Source organism: Condylostylus longicornis, unplaced genomic scaffold (genome assembly GCF_029603195.1).
Source record: "Condylostylus longicornis isolate FDR11 unplaced genomic scaffold, ASM2960319v2 ptg000026l, whole genome shotgun sequence".
Classification (NCBI taxonomy): domain Eukaryota; kingdom Metazoa; phylum Arthropoda; class Insecta; order Diptera; family Dolichopodidae; genus Condylostylus; species Condylostylus longicornis.
Window position 1 is genome coordinate 647,653 of NW_026577995.1, and position 23,602 is coordinate 671,254.

Sequence of the window (23,602 nt, forward strand, 5' to 3'; positions counted from 1 at the left end):
GAGGAAGTAACTGGAATAAAATATTTACGTATCATTTTCGATCACTTAAATTGACGTTGTAATGTTAAAAAATTAAACATAAATTAAGTTTTTTAACGGCGTAATATTTAAATTCAGAAATAAAATTTTTACTCCAATATGAAATTTAAATAATTTTATAGTATTACGCACTTGTCAATTTGGCCGAAAATCCGAACGAAATAATTTTTACTCTATAATCAACTACAAACAAGAAAAATTTTCGATTTCCTCTTATGTAATTGTAAGTAAATTTCTTTTTTTTGTCAAGCCATTGCGGTTTTGCACATGTATTATTAAAATGAAACGTTTGGATTGGTTAAAAAATATTGTCCGATCGTCCAATCACACGGGTGTCTCTGATGCACTTGATGAACTTGAAAAATAAAATTTTTAGAAAATATAAAGTTTAAAGCATATTTTTTCATATAAAATTTTTCATATACCTGTAAGGGGAATTGTCAAGATGAATTAGATACATTGTGTCTAATTCATAAATTATTAAATGATACATATGGCTCACACAAAAATATAAATTTTATACGTATGTAGATAATTTTAATACGAGTCAAAGAAATAAAAAAAGATCAAATAGGATGAGTGTTTACTTACAATTCGATGACTATCAATATTTTTTTGGGTCTTAACATTGACATTACATTAAAAATCAATTCCGTCAGCCGTGGTCTTAACTGAGGAAAAAACAAAATCGGACCCAAAATGTAAAAGGAGGAGTCGGGAACATAAATTTTCAAATCGGAGCTAAACGATCGCCTTATTTTGATCGCTCTGAACTGCAAAACGAAAACCGTTTTTTATTTTCAACAGTAAATCTGCTCTGATGTAATAAATGAAAACGCCAAATTATTACATTTTTACTGCATTTTTTATTACGAATTAGATATTTTATCACAATTTAGGGTTTGCTATGTAAATACACATGTAGGTTATTTTAATATAACTGAGCTTTCATTGTTATAACTTATAATTAACAGTTTGTATACACACATACAATTAAACTTATAATAATTCCTATAATATCAACAAGATGATAAATTTTTTAAAATTATTCGCATAAATAAATGGACTTAAACAAAAAAAAGCAAATATGTTTTCATAGCAATTTTTTTTATGTACTGTGCAAAGTAACATGTTAAGATAAAATTCTGTTGTAAAAATTATACTCTTGATTTTTTTTATAAATTTAAAGACTGATGGTTACTCTTTTAACATACAAAAAATCTGTCAGCCGTGGCTACTCTCTACAAAAGTATCATCAGACCACTAACATATTACAGTCAATTCCTATAGTTTCTCATAAAGAATTATAATAAAACTGAATTAACTGCCTTGTACCTTTATTTTCAACTGATCTTTTCTTTAAACATTTCCTTATGAAAGTTAATTTTATTTGCAATTTGCTCTTTTCTGCATAATCCAAAAATATGCCGTTGGGAATAAAAATTTCAACCAGTAAGCCAGTTTGGCTGTTTTTTGGGCAAATATAACATCTTTCTCATCTTTTAAAATAGATAAAAATATATAATTGGCCATAACACTAGGATGTGTACCATTTGCTGTACTGTCGTCCATTTCTGCAATAAAAGTTACATAAATAAATTTAAAAGTTGATGTAGATACATAGATATTCTATATGAAAATCATTTTTTAAATTAAAGTTTATTTTGATTTTGTTGAAGCACACACGTTGCTCAATAAGTCAATACATATATAAAATAGAAACTTAAGGTTTTAGTCAGGAAATTCGTGAACCTTAAGATTCATTATGATCATCATACTGTAGGTTATTACTATATTTCTATTAGTTTTATAAAATCTTTATATTTATTGCAAAGAAGAAAAACAATTTATATATTTTTCTTTTTAACATAATAATGTAAGTACATAAGTGATAATTTCCTTATATAGGATTTTAAATTGCATTATGGCATCTACGATGCAAAACTTTTTTCATTCTTATTTAGATGACATAGATGACAAAAAATGATTTTCCTAATAATAATCAATAACCATTAATAATTTTGAAATCTTACGTCCGTATTTACTTCCATCGCCGGTTAGAGCATTATTTGAAAGAGAGGTTTTTATATATCCTGGACTTATACAAGTAACTTTAATGTTATACTTAACAACTTCTGCCCGTAGAGAATCGCTGAAGGCTTGTATGGCATGTTTTGATGCACAATAAGCAGATCGAAAAGGCAATGCAAACTTTCCTTGAACACTGCTAACAAAAACGATCCTCCCCTCAGTGTTTTGAATCATTGATGGCAGAACAGCTTATAATTGTTTAATTTCAGTTTAATACTTTCACAATTTTATATTTAAGTGTACCTTTCGTTAATGCAACAGATCCTAAAAAATTGGTTGTCATTATTTTGTTATAAACTTCCATACTTGTAGACAGAACGTCCCCACGGACGCTGATTCCACCATTATTGACTAATAAGTCAATGCGATTATGTCTTTCGACAACCTTATTTATAATTTCAGGTATGCCACTAAGATCTTCTAAATCTAATACCACTAAATCTGGAACACATGTTGGACCTTCCTTTAAAAATGCAAAATTAGTACTCTAAAAATTATTATCAATATATTCAATATACATATTCCCATGTCTAGCAATATAAACATAAAAACAGAAATACAAAAGTTTACTTATAATGAAGATTAGATAACTGCTATACAATTAACATACCACTTTAAGAGCTAGTAAATCCTTGTAAACCCGTTTCAACTCTAATTCACGTCTGGCAGCTAAAATTACTTTACAACCAGCTCTATAAAAAGTATGAGATAAGGCTTCACCTAATCCGGAACTCGCACCTGTTATCAATACAACTTTTGCCACCATCGATTTCCTTCTTTTCTTAACCAATAAGTTTAGTACAACTTTTTTAATCAAAGGAGCTCCAATTAGAGCGAATATTATCCCCAAGAATGGTAAATCTGCAAATCTAAAAAAAAATTACAAATTTATATCTTTAACAATATAGTTCCTATTACTTCCAAACTTTATTTTCTGAAAGATATCCGCTCGTCAAAATCATCATAAAAAATTGGAAATCAAAATGTAAATATTTTATAACTAACTACTTGCATTAATAGATTAAACTATCAAAGATATCATATATTTATATATGTATATACTATATATCAATTATCTATAACCTATTTCCGAAAATGAAGATGAAAATAAAACTAAAAGACGTCAAATAGATAGTATAAAAATTCACAAGATCTACATAAGTTTTTTTTAAATGTGACGTCATCGCGTAGAAACGTAAAAAGGAATTTACAACTTTGTTACCATTTTTAGCTCTCTCTTATGTAAAAAAAAGAGCATGAAACTATTTTTGAAAGCAATTCTGTCTAATGTAAAAAATTCGAAAAAACAAAAACGTTCAAAGAAACCATAATTCTGTTAATTAATTAAACAAAAGTCGATGTTTTATTTTAAATATAAGTTTGCTTAATTGCATCCGATTCTATTTACAAAGCAATACGATATTCGATAGTAGCCTACTTCAAATTGTAATGACTACAAAACAATACATTCCTACAACCAGTTTTAAAAAAGAAACGTTTGCCACATACATTATTTTATTTTTTATTAAATTTTTTAAAATTTTCGATTAACACTTCAAAAAACAAGGTTTTACTGACAAAATTTCTACTTCGTACTTTCAAAAAATTTTGTTTTTTATTTGCAAAGTTTCTTCTACCATAAAATTTCTTAAATGCCATAAAGCATTGATAACAGCTTCAGGATTTTGCTTAGCTGCGGAGCCAAACCAGTTCATAATTTCTTTAGGAGGTTCTATATTTTGTGTTAAATGAGTAGGTTGCAAAGTTTTTTCCCATGAAGAAGCATTTGATGTGTTGTTTTGCAAACCCTCTATGTATTTAATATAAGCTTCAGAATGTAAAACTCTTTGTGGCCTGGGTGGAACACTGACAAACATTGGTTCTGGGGGATTAGTAGTAAGTTGCGTATTTTGAACAACAGATGGAGACGAATGCAGTATCTGATTAGTTACAAAATTGTTGCTCATATTCGTAGTTCCATTGCTTATTTGAACTGATGATATTTTTTTTTGAACAAAATTCTTACTTCGGTCGTTGGGCGACAAAATCCTACCACCTTTATTCAAATGAACTTCTCTCACATGTCTGATTAAACGCAATAAATGAGGAAAAGCTGGCATATTTTTTCTCAAACGAATACAATTTTTCCAAAAACAATGATACTCTATTGGAGACTCTGATTCTACTTTAGAATAGTGCGTATATACGTGTCCAGTGCTTTCAGCTAAACAATGCTCCATACAATCTGTCAAATCTTCAAATTGAAAATCACATTTGTTCCAAAGGCATTCATAAACTTGATTGATTGTTTCCCCCGGAATGGGACTTGAACAATTTTCATTTTCTTCAGCTTCCTGTTTACCTAAAAGTAGTCTTTTCTCTTCATTTATTTTAACAGCTTTATCTTCCCATGATTGCTTAATATGTGCTGGTAAATTTTTCCAGTCATTAGCAATCATTCTAGAAATATCTCCAAAACTAGCATCACGATTATTTTGGCATATAGCTTTTCTTACCTCACCAGAATAAAGAATATAACCCGTGAATTTAGATTTATTTGGTTGTTTTAATTTCTTTTTGGTTGTGTTTGGAGTCGAAGCAATCGATAAAGCTGGAGAAGATGATATTTGCACATCAGAATTAACAGAAGGTGATCCTCCATCAGTAGAGTCGTCAAATGTATCAAGCCCATCGCCAGTTTCTATTTTATCTACTTTTTCACTTTTTACTACACCTTTTTGCAATTTAATGGTTTCTCTAAAATAAAAAATTTCGTCTAAAGTAACAGAAGGATTATGTTTATATTTTTTTAATCCTGCGGAATTTGGAAGTTTCTTTATACATTTCCTAGATTCATCATAAATATTCTCGCATATGAAAACATCACATTCAGGAATTTCTGTTGGCCTCTGTTTCATATATTCTGCTACTTCTAATACAGCACATTTTCCAACAATGGCAATAGTCGGATTTTTATCCTGAACGGTAGAAAGGAATATCTCTTGCCTATTGAATGTTCTATTTATGTTCGGTGTAATTTCATTTGGCAAAATTAGCCACGGTCCTTGAAAATATGATTCGCCTTCTGGTGTTTCCCAAATTGTATGAATCTGAGCAATAGACTGTTTACCAGATTGCGTTGCAACATAAACGAAATCTCCTGTTTTTACAGCTCCACCACATGCCGTATTATACTGTTCGTAATAGACATAGCCTTCGCTTACATTGTTCATAGGGAATATGACATTTGGTTTTTCTTTTTCAATTAGAGCCTCCTGCAACTGTAACTCTGCTAATTCACCTTTATGTTTCTCAATTCTTTCCTTAAATACAGACATAACTCTCTTTAGCTCAATAACTTTTTCTCTTAAAGTAAACTTAATTTTGTCGTTATCTCTTACAAATGCCCAATTTTTAATTTTTTTAAATGAACGCAATCTCATACTATATCGGGACTCACACACATACACATCTTTATCCTGATAACCTTCTGGTTTAAAACGGATAAAATCCTTAACACTCATAACATAACATTTATTTTGTACTTTATCAATAGGGATTGCTAAATGTTGATCACTTTTAAAAACTTCTCGCTCTAAAAATTTTCTTGTGGTTACATGATACGTTTCATGAGGTCGAAAAAAAATATTTCCTTGCATCATTTTTACATTATTCACATCAGTGTATAGTCTTTCAATATATGCAATTCCTGGTAGTTGATTATCAGGAGTATCAAAATACACAAAATCTCCCGGTGAAAATACTTTCTGATCAATAGTCATACTTTCTCCTTGTGTAGCAGCTGTGTCTGGTTCTTCCAGATCTTGTTCTTCCAACATTGATTTCGATTGTCGTATAGCTTCTACAGTTTCATTTAAGTGGCTAATTTTATAATTTAAAGCAGGAGAACTTAGAACTCCTTTACATAATTCATCTCTTTTATTGATAAAAAAAGTTTGCAATTCAATGGAATCTTCAAAAACTTGAGAATCTGTTCGTGAAAGTTTCCTTCCTCTCTCTAGACACAAAAATACATCTTCTTGAAAGGTATCAAGCCTCTTATAGAGACCCTTGTCTAACCTTCGTTTTATTAAATCTAAAGAAATACCCCTGACTTTGTTTAAATTTACATCATCATATTCTGGTAGTTCTGCTAGTGAATCGGAATAACAACGGCCTTCTTCATCTTGATGGTTATAAAGTGCTGTAAACAAAGAAATTAATAGTTCTTGAACAGCCAACTGGACATCTGGAACACGTTCATCTCTTTCGCGTAAGCTCTGCTTTGTTTGGATTGTAATCTGTTGTAGTATTAAAGCATCTTTATAAATTTGCGAATCAGGCTCATTGTATTTACACGCATTTTCGAACATTAGCATAAAATCGGCAGCTAGATCATCTACGTTCTCATAAGACTGTTGTCTAAGTTTTTGCGCTATTTTTTCCATGTCCACAGGATTCTTAATAATGTCATAATAATCTGGGTAATCATTTTTCGATGGTAACTTCATAAAAATAACTGACAGTTGACGATTACCTTTTGGTTCATGATAATCTCGAATAGTATCATAAAATTGCCATAATTTTGAATCCATTTGAGAAACAAATTTCCTAACCGTCTTTGTAATTTTCGGTGTCAGTTTTTTTTCAATAAATCCAAAATGTTCTCTTAATTTTTCATTTAGAACTTTTTCAAGAATATTTGCATCTTCGAAAATCATTGAGCCCTCCTCATTATACTTTCTGCAATTAGAAAACATTAAGCGGTAATCTGCTACAACCTCGTCTAACGTTGCGTACTTATCACTCCTTAAATTATTTTCAATAGTATTCATATCGATTGGATGTAATATTACGTCATAATAATCTGGATATAGTTTTTTAGATGGTTTTTCCATAAAAAGTAACATGGGCTGACGATCGCTAATAGTATACTCTTCTAAATATTTTTGAATATTAAGAAGTTTTTTCTTCATTGCGAAATTTATAGTTTGAGTTTTAAATTTTGGCGATGTATTTGCTGGATTTGATGCAATTGTTGATATTGAAGGAGTAGACATGGTTGCAGCAGAAGACAGCCTTGGTCTTCCTTTTTTCTTAGGTGGAGTATCCAAAACATCAGTGTCATTTGAATCGGTGTTTTCTTGTTCTAGACCTTCATCGATCAATTTATTATTCATAATTTTCAGCATTTTTAAAGCATCTTTATGAATTCGATGTGTAGGCGGAAAAGCTTTTTTAGCATTATCTATCATAAGATAAAGGTCGGCAGTCATGTCAGAAATATTTACATACTCTCCCTTTTTGAGTTTATTTTGTATTTGAGCCATAGATATTGGTTTTTTAATTAGTTCATAGTATTCTGGTCTAAATCTTCTATGAGGAAGCTTCCAGAGAGATTGTCCTAAGGGAGCTCCAGTAACATTGGGGTTGTCTGATGAACTGGCATAATTGTATAAATAATCAAAAAGTTGCCACATAGGTCCTTCACCTTTCTTTTCTTCATCTTCATCATCATCTGTAGAACTCTCTGGTTCATCTTTTAAAGCTGCAACAGTTGCGCTATACGATAAACCCCTTTTTTTAGACAAAGATTTTATTTTACCTGTTTCAATATCAGTTTTTCTTGCGGTAAAAATTTTTTTTAAAGTTTTTGCGTCTTTATAAATTTGAGAACCCGGTTCATTAAAAACGCATGCATTTTTTACCATTTGTAATAAATCTTTTTCCATCTCTGATAAGTTAGAATATGCGTTTGTCTGGATTTTATTAGCAACTAATTTTAAATCAATTGGATGCTCAACAACATCATAATACTCTGGGTAAACTTTCTTTGATGGTAAGAGCTGAAATTGAATATTCAATGGTCGGCCATCTAACGGATCACTTGCAGTCATAACAGCAGCAAAAAGTTCTTCGTACGGATCAAAATCTTCCTCTAATTTAGCCGTTTCGCCATCGCTTGCTATGGATCGTCTTGGCTGTCTACCAATTCTTTTGCGTGGCTCATCATCTCCACAATTAGATTCTAAAATTTTAGTTTTGTTCGTTAAAAATAAATCCCACAAAGTGCAAGCATCAGAATACTCAGTGGAACCAGGCTTATAAAATGCTTTAGCGTTTTTTATGAGTAAATCAAAATCACTCGTCAGTTCTTCTACATCATCATATGAATCTGTTTTCAGCTTTTGTTGCACTCGCAATAAATCAATTGGATTTGCAACAACCTCATAATACGCAGGTTCTTGTCTCCTTTTAGGCGCTCTTATAAATGTGTCACATAACATTGAATTATCATCCTTTTTAATATTTCTTATGGAATCATAAATAAGTTGACATAATTCAGATGCATCAGGTCTTTTTCTTTTTCTTCCAACAGTAATGACAGGAGATAGTTCCGGTGCCGAATCGTCAGCTATGTCTTCATCTTGCCGACTTGCAACAGAGCTTGCACGTTTTCTTTTACTTAGCATGAAGGTAAAATTAATTAAAATTGGCACTCGATTGTAAATATTTTTATCTGTAATATTTTTTCAAATACCAATTTTGCTTCTTAAAAAATTTAAATAAAATTTCTCTAGTCTTTACAATAATTGTATACATATACTATTTTGCCGCAATTGAGTTAGCAACAAAGCATTGACATTTGCGATAGCTATAGACAAACAATTCATATACTCTAAGCACAATAAGGTTGCACTAAAAAATTTGAAAACTACGAAAAAAACAAGTTTAAAACTACTACCCACACTAAATTGAATGCGTTGTCTTATACGATGTCACATCAATTTTGCTAAAAGAGAAAACCATCAAAAATGTAATTTTATTAATACTAATAAAACAGAAAAATATTGAATTTGGACTTTGTCTAAAATAAAAATTCTTATAGTTTTATAATGCTTCCAAAAGAACACTTGCAAAAATTTACTCACTTCAAACTGTCAATTTTTTTAAGGGTTCAGGTCTGCATTTCTATTCAATGAGATCCGTGGGGTTAAAGGTTAGAAAAATTTCTAACTCAACAGAAGCGTCAAATTTGACATTCCCTATGTTTTTAAATTTTGATTTTCCAAACTTTCCAAAATTTTAATGTATTACTTTATTGATAATAATTTTCCGTTCGCGAAAAGATTTACGTATTTATATTTAGATCCATAGGAATATAATTGAGGAAGAAGCTAAAAAACCAAAAGTGGCATTTTACTTTTAAACTATTTTTAAGATTTTATGGAAAACAAGAGTTGTTCTTCGTGTTTTTGTGCAATTACAAATAAAAATCGGTTAATAATAGAAAGCTGTGGGCATACAAAATGTAGAAGTTGTTTCATTAACGAGGAAAGTTCTTGTAAACAATGTATAGTCATAAATTCTGAAATAAAAGTTGTTGAAAATATTGTAATATCCCCCGAGTTAAGCCAGCCCGAGTCAAAAAGCAAAACTTTAAAGCAACATATTGTCAATATTGGGGATCAGTATAAATGTACTATATGTGATAAAATATTCCGTAGCAGACAGCAACAGTACTATCATCTACATTGTGACAAACCAGAAGAATCAAGACCATTCAAATGTGGTGAATGTTTCAGAGTATGCATTATTCAATTTATTTAGCGTTTAAGTTTCTGATTGCAATTTTCTAGGGTTTTTCAAAAGCAGGTCACTTGAAATATCATTTAAAGACACACTCTGTTGAAAAATCTATTTGCAGTCTATGTAAAAAGGAGTTTTCTAATAAAGCTACTCTCGATAAACATCTGATGAGGCACAAATATCAGAAAAAATATGTATGTCGAACTTGTCAAGCAGAATATAAGGATGAAAATTCTTTTAAATTTCATTTAAATTCTCATGATGATTCGTCTATAAATCGTTTTTCTTGTAATATATGTAATAAAATATTCTTTATAAGGTCGCAACTAAAAAGGCATACTGTAATTCATAAGAAAGGTAGGTACCTAATTACTCAAATGTTTTTCGAATTCAAATTACATGTTAATTTACACAGATCGCGCTAAATTATTTGAATGTAACATCTGTGACTCAAAATTTTTTCGAGCTTCCTCATTAAAGAATCATATTGTGAAACACAATTATATGAATAAATTTAAATGTGATACTTGTTGCAAACAATTTACTGAAGAAAAAGCGTTAAGGAGGCATATGGCTTTGCATGATAGTAAATTGAATTTAAATAAAATTTCTATTAACTTATTTCTTTTTTTTTTAAGGTGTAATCGGGTACCAATGTGGTATATGCGATACAAAATTAAATCGCAAAGATAACTTAATAAGGCATGTTAGAAATATGCATCCTGATTGCAATATAAAAATAACTTCAGATGCAATTTTAAAAACAAAATGCGTTAAAAACTTAGAAAATTCTGCCATTAAAACAAAGAAAAAAGAAAACAAAATGGAAACTTCCACTGTTGCAATAAATGAAAAGGAGGGCAGTTTTAACTTAAAATCGACAAACTCATCATTAAATTGTGCAGAAAATATAGAAATAGAAAAAAAATATATACAGTGTTCAGTTATAAAATCCATAGGAAACGCAAGACCATTAGATGTAGTTTTATCACCAAGAAATATTGATAAAAGCCACCAAAAAACTACTCTGCCCATAAATTCGATAAATATTTCTGTATTGGCTAATAAAAAACTTAAAAAAAAATATGATCCCACCGAAATTTATAGAAAAATATTATTTGTAAATAATGATGACATGTCTACATCGGGTAAATGTAATATTACAATACAACCGAATGATAATAATGTTAAACAAGATTATAAAATGGATACGAAAGAAACCAATCCAAATGATGATGCAACTTATCCCAACTTCGTTGAAAAGCACTGGAGAAAAAATTTTTATAGTTGATTTTTGCTCTTTGATATTAAAGTCAAAGTTTTAATGAAATTTGGGAACTGAATTCGCATTATATATTATTAATTTTCTTCTTTCTATCATTATGTACATACATATGTACACATTTTGCTACAAAATATATAAAACAATTTAATAAAAAATTATATTTTGTTTTTCTCTTGAGAAATTTTTTTATTTCAATTTTACAGGAGTTGGTTAAACACGATTTATGCCTTAAACATTTTTTCTATTTACTTGAACATGGAACTTGCAAGAGGGGAGATTTCCTACTTCAGCCGTGACCGTACTGGATATACCAAGATTCGCTAAACTTCCTCTTATAAGACCACATGTAAAAGCTACATACTGAAAGTGTTTTGAACAGTTTACATTAGTTTGCTGACATAAAATTATTTATTTTACCTTTGGTGCATGTTCCAATTTACAAGATGATAATCTGGTTAAAAATCTAAAGGAATTATCTTGTAACACGTACACGCCATGATGATTTGTTCTAAGGTTGTCTATTTGCTTTTTGTAAATGACAGTCCAAAAATCAGTGCAAATAAACTTCATTGCCTCAAGCTCGTCAAATCGTGGTACTTCCCTAGTTAAGCGCTCTATTAGTCGAAATCCAGTTGTGAATCCAATGCTATCTAGTATCGTTAAATCTTTCTGATTCTATATGTGTAAGAAAAACTCAAATTTTTTCATAAAATATATCGAAAATATTTATCTTACTTTACTTTTAAATTGAGAATAGTTTACAATTTCGGAATGTAAATATTCAAAAATACTATCACTAGACATTGCGGCAACGAAAAAATTATGATATTTTAAATTTTGTGTATATTAATTATGACTTGAAAATTTGATGTTTACACTTAACAATAACAATATGTTAATAGCAATTCATTATTCAGTCTCTCGTGTGTCAAAGTAAGAGAGTGTGACACAGTGACATCAGAAACCACGGCTGACAGACAGTCTAAATTAAAATCTAAAAAATTTTTTTTAACTTTTTTTTTAGCCGTGTATTCTAGACTAAAAAATATATCACCCAATTTTTTTTTATTTTGTATATTACCACTTTTACTCTCAATTTTTTCAGATATGTTGCTTGACATGGCCGTACAAAAAAATATGGAAAAAACTCGAAAATATATTTAATCAAAATTATAGTTAAAATTTTGATTTGAAGTTTGAATTTTTGACATGCTAAGAAAACTTCAAATTTCTGTTAGAATAAAAATTTTTAAGTTTTAGAAAATTGTCAAAAATCATCATCTTTTTCAAAAAAACATGATGGAATTTATCAATTTATCAGATGGGGGTCAGATTTTACGTCTTCAACAAAATGTTTTTTTGCTTTTTTGAGTGCATATAGCACAACTTGAATATGATCTTGTAGAATTGGATGAATCTACTCGGATGTAAAGAACGAAAACGCTCACATAAGATAGGACAGATAAAGAGTTTTTAAACTATATTTAACGTTGGTTAACTATAAATTTGAGAAGTAAAAACTTGCAATAATTGGCAGCTCTGAATAAAAATTAAACTTGTCCAATGAAGTATTGGATAAATGAAATGCCAATAAAAAACGTCAAAGTCAGGAGTTTTTGGAATTGTTTTGATTTTTGTGAAAATAATTTATTTAATTTAGATTAGTTTAATTTAAAGTAAAAATAATATTTTGAAAATACGTAGTTCCTTAGTTTTGTTAAGTTGACTTATTTATTTTTAGATGAACATTGATAAAGTTATCAATGCAAAAAATGAAATCGCTGTGTATGAACAGGGAGAAGATTGTAGGGAGAGACTAAGAAGAACTCCAGAAATAAATACACCGTCTAGGAAAATTTCATCATCTAGAATAATAAATGCATTTTCTCAATTTTATAATGGGAGTATGATTAATTCTACAAATGAAGAAGGAGATGGGGTATCGCCTTCTGGGCGCACTCCAACAAGAGGAATGGAGACCAAACTTATGTCAATGTGGCACAATGTAAAATATGGTTGGAGCGGTAAAATTCGTTCAAATTTTTCAAAAGAGCAGCCCATTTGGCTACTTGGTAGATGTTATCATCGAAAATCTACACCTAACTCCTCAATGGAAAATTCAGCAGAATTTTCAAATCAAATTGAAAATAGAACAAACGATGGAGGACCGGAAGAAACAGTAATACAAGAATTTGGCATGGATGTTATGGAAAGTGAAAATAGCGAAAACCCTTGGGAAGAAGGGATTGAAGGGTTTCGGAAAGATTTTTTTAGCAGACTTTGGATGACATACAGAAGAGAGTTTCAAACTATGAATGGTTCCGATTACACTTCTGATTGTGGGTGGGGTTGTATGCTTAGAAGTGGACAAATGCTTTTAGCTCAAGGTTTAGTGTGTCATTTCCTAGGCAGAAGTTGGCGTTGGGATCCCGAAACTCAGATAAATACTACATATGAGGATCATATGCACAGAAAAATTATACGTTGGTTCGGTGATAGTTCATCAAAAAATAACCCATTTTCAATTCATACGTTATGCAGTTTAGGTCAAGAGATGGGAAAAAAACCTGGAGACTGGTACGGTCCCTCTTCAGTATCACATCTTTTAAGGTATTTCAAATGATATATTTTTTTAAATTCTGAATTTTATGATATTGAATTTTTTAGACAAGCTGTTGACCAAGCAAGGCAAGAAAACGCTGATTTCGATAACTTAGTTTTATATGTCGCAAAAGATTGCACAAGTAATTAAAATTAATTGAAAAAATTTATAGACATAAACAAAAAATTTTGAATTTTTCAGTATACATACAAGATGTATTAGATCAATGTCTAGTCCCAGATAAACATGTGTATCCAAACGTTCCTTGGCAAACATCGAAAAATAATTTTCCAGCAAAAAATGTAGCGTCATCCAGCTCTAATGCATCCCAATTACACTGGAAATCTTTAATTATTCTAGTTCCTTTAAGATTGGGGGCAGAAAAATTAAATGCTGTCTACGCACATTGCTTGAAATTGCTACTTAGTGTTGAGCATTGTATTGGTATAATCGGCGGAAGACCAAAACATTCTTTATATTTTATAGGTTTTCAAGGTATTACAAATTATATAGAAAATTTTAGTGCACAATTTTCAATTAATTTTCATATAAAATTTGCTAAACATATATGGTGGGATCATTAACTTTTTTTTCCCTTATTTTTAGAAGATAAAATGATTCATTTGGACCCACATTACTGTCAAGAAGTAGTAGATGTTAGTCAAGACAATTTTCCAGCAAATTCTTTTCATTGCAAGTCTCCTAGGAAATTAAAGGCCTCAAAAATGGATCCTAGTTGTTGTGTAGGGTTTTATTGCCAAACAAAATCAGATTTCGATAATTTTATTACAAGTGTTCAACCGGTAAGTTATTATATAAAAATAAAAACCACAAAAGGAGTGTGTACATAAAATAATTCTTTTTTAATTTTTTTTTTAATGCAGTACTTACATCCATTTAGATTTGCGTCAAATATAGAAAGACTTCAAACTGATGAAAATTCTATACCAAACAGTATTGATGTAAATTATCCTATTTTTTCATTTTCTAAAGGAAAAAGTTGTGAACAAGAAAAAAATAGCCCACCAGAATCTGTATATAAACCTTTGCAAGAACAATTAGCTCAATTGAGACTAGAATTATGCACTGATGATGATGACAATGATGAAACCGAAGAATTCGTTATTCTGTAACAATTTAGTTTTGAACGAGAAATAAAATAATATTTAACTGTAATCGAATATTAGATAAGAAATTTATATAAAATAATATAAAACAAAATGTATTGTATCGTGATAATGTTTTATTTATAAGAATAGAATAAGCTAACAAATAAATAGCTATAGTATGCGAGTGTATGTTCTGTATAAAACTGTTTTGTTTTCGATCTCTTTATTGTAATTCTCACTGTAATGTATTCTAAAAATAAATAATAAGTATTATTTATGATCAATCTTAAACTAATAATTGTTGACTAAATTTTGTTTATACTTTAATAAATACGAAATTATACTTGTATTCCAAATAACACTTTTACCCAGTTACCAAACCCTTAACAGAAATTTCAATAGTCCAATTGATTAAAATATAACGTTGAATAACTTGAAATTAACTAGTGGAGTATTTTGAAAATGCGGAAATATTAATTATTTCCGTTACTGTTATAAAATTATTGTTATTAACTATTAATAAAACTTTAAATCCTATTTGTATATACACTAAGGGCCAGCTAAATAAGACACCGCAATTTTTTAAAATTAAAACAGGAAATTTTAATATTTACCACCGTGCTAAAGAGTAGAGCTGGTTGCAAGACTCATTTTTCCGGCAACACACGTAGCATTTACCGTCGCTACAGACTCTATTAAACTTACTTTCATCAGTCCATAATATATTTTTCGACCAGGGTCGAAATTTGGCTCTTACTAGTACCTTTTTCAAACATACTCCAACTTAACCGCCTTTAATCTGGAGTTCAGTGTTTTCCTCTCCCCATTTTCCTTTTTTATGAATACTTCCACAATATTTCTTAGCAATATTTATTTCTTATTATAGAAGCTCTAAAATTCGAAAAATTCAATAATTGTTAGCTTTTACTTTCGAAAATTATTAAAATAATTGCTACTTTTGCACACTGTCTTATTTAAATGTCCATAGTATAATTGAACCAGTACATTTAAGGCGTCTGTTATATCGAAAACAAAAATTCCCGTTATCTGTAAAACTTTTTTTTTAAATTCTGTAAGCTATCATCAAAAAAATATATAACCAATGTTTTTGCAATTCTGAGAGAGGGAGGCAGTATGTTCCAAAAGATTAATATTAGCTAGAGTGTCTTATTTAGCTATTCACCAGTGTACATATGTACATATTCTTATTGAGGATTTACTTTAAGTCTTTAATACAAAATAAACAATATTCCGTACTTAATACAAATTTTGTATTTTCGTTACACTTTATTTTGTAATTTATACGAAATTAAATTTGTCGAAATATACATACATATGTACATTTTCTAGATTGAAGCAAAATTGATCAAGATCTTTTTTGATCTTAGAAGCACATACATAACTCATGTACTACATATGTATGTACTTGTCCCTGAATATATAATTTCAATATTTCAAAATATTTTTTGGTTCTCTAAGAATCTTATTTTACACTTACAGATAATATTATATACATATGTACATATATATGTTATGTGTACAAATGCTTAAATATATTTTAGTATGCAGTATAATATATGTACAATTTTATCATTTTAAATTATGTACGTAAATAATTTTAGCCAGCGTGATACGCATTTTTGCTATTGAAGTTGTTAAAATATTTTCGATTACCTTTAGTTATCATGCTAAAATCAGATTGTTTGCAGAATATAGTTAGATTATTAGGATGCAACAGGTAACTCAGTAAAAATTCAAAACGATTCATGCGTATTTAGACATGAATAAAATTCGAGAGTCGACAAAAATTCGATATTCATTGTGCGTCAAATATTATTTGGGTATCGATTTTTCATGGCAATAATGGTACTTTTTGTAAAGCTTTAGTTTCGAAAATTGAAAATGCATTTAAAATATAATATAAATATAATTTTTATGGTTTTTCTAATCTTACAAGAAGCTTGTAAGTAAAATTTGTTGAAATTCGATTATATTTTAAAATATTTATTTTTTCTCACGATAGCAACATTGCACAAAAGCTTAAGGCATTATGAAACAATTCACGCAGATCAAATTCAACACAAAATTATTAAAAGAGGCACAAAACATAGCTCTCACCCTTATAACGTGATAAAAGAAATCGAATTTAAAGTACTTGGAAAAAATTTTCGCTTAATTTTAAATCCTCATAGAGAAGTTCTTCATAGTAATTTTCGAGCTTATTCAGTTGACAAAGATGGTAATGAAACTATAGTTCATTTAGGTATGGAAAAATATAATTTTAATACATTTTTATAACGTTGATTCCATTAAAAATTATATAAATTATTTTAGATCATACAAATTTTTATGCTGGTAGGGTTTTTGGCGCATTGAATTCGTCTGTTCGAGCTCATATTGAAGACGGTTTAGTGACTGGATCCATTGTGTTAGATGATGAAACGTATCACATTGAAGTATGTATAAAATGCATTCATTAAATTTTTTGAAAAGATACTTATTTTTCTTAAATTTTGAGGAAAAATAACACAAAAATATAACTCTATTTTAAAATATTTTTTAAGAATTTTAACCCTTGTGAACTTTTTATTGGATTTTTTTCCGAGCTATGTAACGTGGTCATTAATTTTTAATACTGTTCAAAATTATTCTTATAATAAGCGTTTGAATAAATTATACATATTTTATTTTATGTAACATTTTACCTATTGTAAAATATTTGAATATTTTATTAATATTTTTTCGAGGCTGAAAATTCTCTTTTTCAGATTAAAAATATTTTTTTCAATCAAATACATTTTTGTACGATTTTTTTTGGATATTATTAACGCCGACCACTTTAATTTATAAAATTTATTTTAACAGTATGATTTTAATTTATAAAATTTAAGATTTTATTATTTCAAACACAAAAAGTTTCATTTAATAAAAATTTACAATGTATAAATAACAAATATTATGAAGTTCAAAAGTAAAACAAATTTCTAAATTAATAGCCGTCTTGGAGGCATTTCCCGCATTTGAGCGAACAAACTATGGTGGCTTATAAAATTTCGGATGTAAAGACAATTTGGAATAAAGATCATAAACATGTTGAAGAGATACAAGACGCGCCTATGACCTGTGGCTATATAAAAGAAGGATTAGGTACTAATTATTGTTGTAATTTTATTTTGTAATAAACAGTATTTATTCAACTCTTTAAGAAATTGACCAACCAGGTGACGAAGACGATGATCTTTTTGATGAATTCATTTTTGAAGAAGATGATGATGTAGCACAAAATTTAAATTACACAATAAATTATACAGCAAATTTTCTAAAACGTAGAAAACGTCAAGCTGATACATATGAATATACCCCAACAAAGACACGATGCCCACTGTTATTAGTAGCAGATTATAGATTTTTTCAGGAAATGGGCGGAGGGAATACAAAAACTACAATAAACTATCTAGTATGAAAATTAATGATTTTTAAAGTTTATTTTATGTTATATGAATATAAGTACAAAAAATTCTTTTTCAATTTAGATAAGTTTAATTGATCGGGTACACAAAATATATAACGACACAATTTGGCAAGACAGATCGGTAATTATACACGACAAAATAAGTTTACAATAAATTTACCTATTTTAATCTTTTCGCATGCTAGGATACTGAAGGTTTTAAAGGAATGGGATTTGTCATAAAAAAAATTGTTGTTCATTCTGAACCCACCCGTGTAAGAGGAGGTGAGGCGCATTATAACATGATCCGTGAAAAGTGGGACGTCCGCAATCTTTTAGAAGTAAAATTTGTATAAATATTATTATTCTATTATACACAATCCTTAATATTTTTAACGAATTTTAAAGGTTTTTTCAAGAGAGTACAGCCACAAAGATTTTTGTCTTGCTCATTTATTTACTGATCTAAAGTTTGAAGGTGGAATATTAGGTTTGGCTTACGTTGGTTCACCAAGAAGAAATTCAGTTGGAGGAATATGCACTCCAGGTTCAAAAACATATTTTAATTTTAATTTATGTTTATTAATATAATATATTCATACACATTTAGATATAAATAAAAAATGTGTCTATTGTTACTGCTTTGCATAGAATTTTTATATGCATATAAACTTGAATTGTTATTAATTTTTCTTTCAGCAAGGCCTTTTTTTTTCATTTCATAATTTTTATGAATTAAGTAACTGTAAATTAATTATTTTTAGAATACTTTAAGAATGGATACACACTATATTTGAATTCGGGGTTAAGCAGTTCACGAAATCATTACGGTCAAAGAGTGATTACGAGAGAAGCAGATTTAGTAACAGCTCATGAATTTGGCCATAATTGGGGATCGGAACATGATCCTGATATACCAGAATGTTCACCTAGTGCTTCTCAAGGCGGTAGTTTTCTAATGTATACATATTCAGTCAGCGGTTATGATGTTAATAATAAAGTAATTATGCTTATGATTAGCTTCAATTAGAAAAAAAAAATAACAATATATATGTACATAACAATTTTTTTTAAGAAATTTTCACCGTGCTCTTTGAGATCTATTAGAAAGGTTCTCCAAGCAAAATCTGGTAGATGCTTTTCGGAGCCGGAGGAATCATTCTGTGGAAATTTACGTGTAGAAGGTGTCATAGTTTCAAAATTTTCTGTTTGTATTTTTAGTACATTTTAATTTTCTAAAGGCGATGAACAATGTGATGCTGGTTTACTAGGAACTGAAGATAATGATGCTTGCTGTGATAAAAATTGTAAACTTCGACGAGCACAAGGTGCTGTTTGTAGTGATAAAAATTCTCCATGTTGCCAAAACTGCCAATTTATGCCTGTAGGACATAAATGTCGTGAAGCACAATATGCAACGTGTGAACAAGAAGCTCGATGTACGGGTGCACATGCGGAGTGCCCCAAATCTCCACCAAGTATTTAAATGTGTTTCTGTCTATTAAATTAACTAATAAATATTTGTTTTCAGTGGCGGATGGCACCGTGTGCCAAGAAAAAGGACAATGTCGTAATGGTAAATGTGTACCATATTGCGAAACACAAGGATTGCAAAGTTGTATGTGTGACATCATATTAGATGCATGCAAGAGGTATTTTGCATAGAAAATTTTGATTAAAAAAATTCAAGTGCAAAAGTAAATTTATAATATTCAATGGTTCCAGGTGTTGTCGTATGAGTATAAATGAGACATGTTTTCCAGTTGAACCACCAGATGTACTACCAGATGGTATTAAGATGTTATTAATAACTTTTAAGAACACTATGTAATTTTAATTTTATTCAATAGGCACACCTTGTATCCAAGGGTTTTGTAACAAAGTAAATTTCTGTTTGTTTTGTAAGTTAAAGTAAAAATTTAATAATATTCGTAAAATGTTTAAGGGTGTTTGTGAAAAAACAATTCAAGATGTAGTCGAGAGATTTTGGGATATTATAGAAGAAATCAATATAAACAAAGTATTAAGATTTTTGAAAGACAACATTGTCAGTATGTTAACAAATTTGATTTTTAAAATGCATAAATATATACGTAAAATTATTTTATTTAAGTGGCTATTGTCGTACTTACTTCAATATTTTGGATACCAGCCAGTTGTGTGGTTTCATATTTCGATCGCAAGAAAATGAGGAGAGAGATGAAAAATATAGATTGGTGTCAAAAATTAGATCTAATACACCCGAATGACCGACGGAGGGTTATACATATAAGGTATTTCATAGTTGAAATTTTGTATTAATATTAAAAGAAAATTTTTCTAGAGTTCCGCGGCAGAAAATCCCAATGAACAAGCTTATATAACTGTGCAATCAACCATAGATTTAAGTATTATGTTCTTGTGTTCATATTAAATTTTAAATAACGGCATTTTATCAATAAAAAAAAATTTTAAAAGGATTTTTTTTTTTGTAAAAGTTTTGGAAGATAAAATTTATTACTGAATCAATGTCAGTACATCATTTTTTTACATTCTATTTGTTTTTGATTTATGATTGAAAAAATAATACATATTTCACTTTTTCACATACATATCTGATTAATTTTGAGTTTACAAAGCTGCTTATAGTACAAATGTTTTTTTTTATTTTATTTTCTTTTTGAATCTTTTCCATTTGTTTGAACTCCTTGTTCTTCTTCATCCATATCACCTAAAAAAACAAATTTTTTATCAATTATTGCTTACATAATATTTTATTGCATATTAAACTTTTATTAAACTCTTAATCAGATGAAAATTATTGACAAAAGAATAAACAAAATTTATTCAAATGGTTTTTTAGTATTTTCGGCCATAGAATGCTTTGTATAAGAAAATGTGTTTTGCATAATATAATTTGTAAATAAATATTTATACATTTCCAATTTTTTCGAAATAATTTACGTATGTAAGTACTCTGGACATTTTAAGTATATAAATTCTGCCAATAATTTCTCTACAATACGGAATATTTATAAATTAAAATATTAGTGAAACCCCTATGATTGAACTGATGGTTTTTTTAAAGTAATACCAATGTAATATATGTATGTAATAACTTATTTTAACAGAGATTGCAAGATTTTCCAAATGAGGGAGAAATTCCATTCAGCGCTAAATTTCTCCGTTTTATAAAGACGTTTTCTATATTAATTTAATGGAATGCATACAATGTGTTATTTATGTATGTAGGTACATTTATAAATTGCATCACAAGAACTTTTATTAACATAGTAGCTAAATTAAGTTGAAAGTTTTTAGTAGATAGACCTACAAAATTTTTAGCATAAACAAATTCAAAACTACACGCATATACATATGTAACTCTTATTCTTTTAAATGTTTTTCAATAAAAGCAAGGTAATCGCGTTCTTATGAATCTTATTATTCTTATTAATTTTATTATTTATGAAAGATTTAGGAACCTATACACAGTTATGTACCTACCATAACATTAAACGTTTTAAAAACTGTTTAATACCTTACATCTTTTGTTGACGCCGCTTCTTACATTATATTTTATAAGTATAAAAAAATACGTTCTTACCTTCCTCCTCTTCTTCATACAAGCCTTGACCATCCACAACATCAGCTTCGCTTACAACATGCTGTCCATGCATATAAACTGGGCCTTTTCCTTGAATCAATTTAAACGTAACGGACGAATTTGGAAATTCTAAATTTGGTTTTAAGATCCTAGTTTCCCCGGCCTTAAGAACAGCAATTGGAATTTTTAGATCGTCTTTTTCAACCTAATTAAATGCAACATTAGAAATTAAATTTTAAATTAAGTATTTGTTGAAAAAGACGAATCTGCTTACTTGAACTACATTAAATTCACCTTCCGCCGCTTCTGCTCCTAAGACAATTTGTCTAATAATGAGTTTCTCAAGCACCACTAATTTTGTGAGATCCATTAAAAATAATAATCAACAAAAATATTTAAACCTGCAATAAGGTAGGTAAAACTTACCTTCATCTTCATTCTGCAATTCAAATTGTGCTACAGAATCAGTTTCACTCAATGTTACGGCTAAGAATATAAAAGAGTAAAGTTAATAAATTATATTTTAATGTCATTAATTTGTTTGAAGAGTTAACATTAGAATAAAACTCATTAACGTTATATTGGAGGTACATACATACATTTAGGAAGCAGATTATCTTTAAAATTATTTTACTTTTAAGTATGTTCTTTTATAAACGTGAATCGTAATGGTTCATTTTCATGATCAAGGTCACAATAAATAAAATAAACCAAAGTATGTACATACAATGTTCATAAGATGGATACATATATATGTACATATGCAGAGTTTGTGTAAATATACTTATACGTATGTATGTGCATATAGTTTATTGCATACAAAACAAGCATTTTAAGCGTTTGTATCCTTCCAAACATCAGTTTCTAAGAATATTTAATGAAAGATGTATGTATGTAACAAATTTTGTAGTATTTAGAGGTTAGGTTGCGACATAAATTGAATCATCTACTTACAAATTTTGCATATAAACGAATAAAAAGATATTAATATCATATTATGGACATATTAAAAAACTTTAGAATTAAAATTATGCGTAGATCAATTTTAAAGAATCAACCGGCAAATTTAGTCACACATTTTAACACTTACCATAGAAAGTTTCTGTATCCCCCATATTTTTTTTAGAAAACGTATTTTACAAAAAGTACCGGATTAAAATTTTAATGTACACCGCGTGTATTTATTTATTAAAAAATTAACCAAATCCTTTTTAAAAAACTTCAATATCACCACAAAGATCTAAAAAGGAGATAAAGAGTAGTAATAGTTCCATACAATGTAGGTGTGTATTTCAGGGTTGAAAATTTCAAAATATTTTTTTAGACGCTTTGAATTTATGAAACGCTCTGCTTTAATTTTGTGATGTTTAGTCTCGCTTCCAAAAAATCCACTAATGTTTTGAAGAAAAAATAGTTTTAGCTCTGTAGTTTATTTAGAATGCTGAGCATGTGCTCATAAGCATTTTGTATATATTTATATTTTTTTCCTTAAAGTCAAACGAAAAAGTACTTAACATCTTATATTTTAAATTCTAGCATTTGTATTTAAAAAAAATACGAACTTTTTCAATTTCTGAAAGTTAATATCTGGACGGAAAACGAAGATTAGTTTGTTCGCAAAAGCAATGAAGCCTGTGCCAAACATTGACATTAAAAATGCCTTGTGAGCACAACTGTTCACTAATAATGCAACGTTTAGATGTACTGAATGTTTTGCACGCCTATAGATTAAAGATTTATTTTTCTTATAGAGTTAAAATTTAAAAACAAATTTATGGAAGTTTTGCCAATGGTAGAAATTTTTAATCAAATGAATTAAAAATTTCAAAGTTTTTAAATTTTGAGGGTT

The 23,602-nt window shown here is 28.9% G+C and overlaps 7 protein-coding genes across 7 annotated transcripts; 3 read left to right on the forward strand and 4 right to left on the reverse strand.

Moving 5' to 3' along the window:
- Positions 1-945: 945 nt before the first annotated feature.
- On the reverse strand, positions 946-3,186 carry LOC129607137 (dehydrogenase/reductase SDR family protein 7-like). Its single transcript, XM_055517885.1, has 5 exons — positions 3,049-3,186; positions 2,741-2,999; positions 2,374-2,593; positions 2,073-2,318; positions 946-1,613 (listed from the first exon to the last, which is right to left on the reverse strand). The coding sequence occupies exons 1-5, from the start codon at positions 3,093-3,095 to the stop codon at positions 1,426-1,428; spliced, it is 960 nt and encodes a 319-aa protein (XP_055373860.1). The 5' UTR covers positions 3,096-3,186; the 3' UTR covers positions 946-1,425.
- A 453-nt stretch (positions 3,187-3,639) lies between these two features.
- On the reverse strand, positions 3,640-8,735 carry LOC129607015 (protein polybromo-1). The gene has a single exon (XM_055517704.1). It carries the CDS (start codon positions 8,601-8,603, stop codon positions 3,729-3,731), a length of 4,875 nt encoding a protein of 1,624 aa, XP_055373679.1. The 5' UTR covers positions 8,604-8,735; the 3' UTR covers positions 3,640-3,728.
- Positions 8,736-9,185: 450 nt separating this feature from the next.
- Positions 9,186-11,174, forward strand: LOC129607097 (zinc finger protein 415). Its single transcript, XM_055517830.1, has 4 exons — positions 9,186-9,717; positions 9,771-10,077; positions 10,136-10,306; positions 10,359-11,174. The coding sequence occupies exons 1-4, from the start codon at positions 9,358-9,360 to the stop codon at positions 11,009-11,011; spliced, it is 1,491 nt and encodes a 496-aa protein (XP_055373805.1). The 5' UTR covers positions 9,186-9,357; the 3' UTR covers positions 11,012-11,174.
- A 4-nt stretch (positions 11,175-11,178) lies between these two features.
- On the reverse strand, positions 11,179-11,904 carry LOC129607098 (trafficking protein particle complex subunit 6b). The gene is made up of 3 exons (XM_055517831.1): positions 11,741-11,904; positions 11,423-11,680; positions 11,179-11,365 (listed from the first exon to the last, which is right to left on the reverse strand). Exons 1-3 carry the CDS (start codon positions 11,807-11,809, stop codon positions 11,234-11,236), a joined length of 459 nt encoding a protein of 152 aa, XP_055373806.1. The 5' UTR covers positions 11,810-11,904; the 3' UTR covers positions 11,179-11,233.
- Positions 11,905-12,595: 691 nt separating this feature from the next.
- LOC129607114 (cysteine protease ATG4C) lies at positions 12,596-14,996 on the forward strand. Its single transcript, XM_055517851.1, has 6 exons — positions 12,596-12,681; positions 12,747-13,615; positions 13,673-13,749; positions 13,809-14,102; positions 14,214-14,410; positions 14,492-14,996. Exons 2-6 carry the CDS (start codon positions 12,747-12,749, stop codon positions 14,738-14,740), a joined length of 1,686 nt encoding a protein of 561 aa, XP_055373826.1. The 5' UTR covers positions 12,596-12,681; the 3' UTR covers positions 14,741-14,996.
- A 1,556-nt stretch (positions 14,997-16,552) lies between these two features.
- On the forward strand, positions 16,553-20,626 carry LOC129607063 (ADAM 17-like protease). The gene is made up of 17 exons (XM_055517767.1): positions 16,553-16,679; positions 16,740-16,979; positions 17,051-17,172; positions 17,713-17,863; positions 17,923-18,173; positions 18,250-18,309; positions 18,374-18,508; positions 18,576-18,714; positions 18,932-19,167; positions 19,243-19,351; positions 19,409-19,645; positions 19,699-19,819; positions 19,893-19,957; positions 20,018-20,049; positions 20,113-20,218; positions 20,281-20,440; positions 20,491-20,626. The coding sequence occupies exons 1-17, from the start codon at positions 16,619-16,621 to the stop codon at positions 20,528-20,530; spliced, it is 2,265 nt and encodes a 754-aa protein (XP_055373742.1). The 5' UTR covers positions 16,553-16,618; the 3' UTR covers positions 20,531-20,626.
- A 77-nt stretch (positions 20,627-20,703) lies between these two features.
- Positions 20,704-23,032, reverse strand: LOC129607064 (nucleoplasmin-like protein). Its single transcript, XM_055517768.1, has 5 exons — positions 22,844-23,032; positions 22,180-22,239; positions 22,028-22,104; positions 21,754-21,958; positions 20,704-20,877 (listed from the first exon to the last, which is right to left on the reverse strand). The coding sequence occupies exons 1-5, from the start codon at positions 22,866-22,868 to the stop codon at positions 20,816-20,818; spliced, it is 429 nt and encodes a 142-aa protein (XP_055373743.1). The 5' UTR covers positions 22,869-23,032; the 3' UTR covers positions 20,704-20,815.
- Between the last annotated feature and the right edge of the window lie 570 nt (positions 23,033-23,602).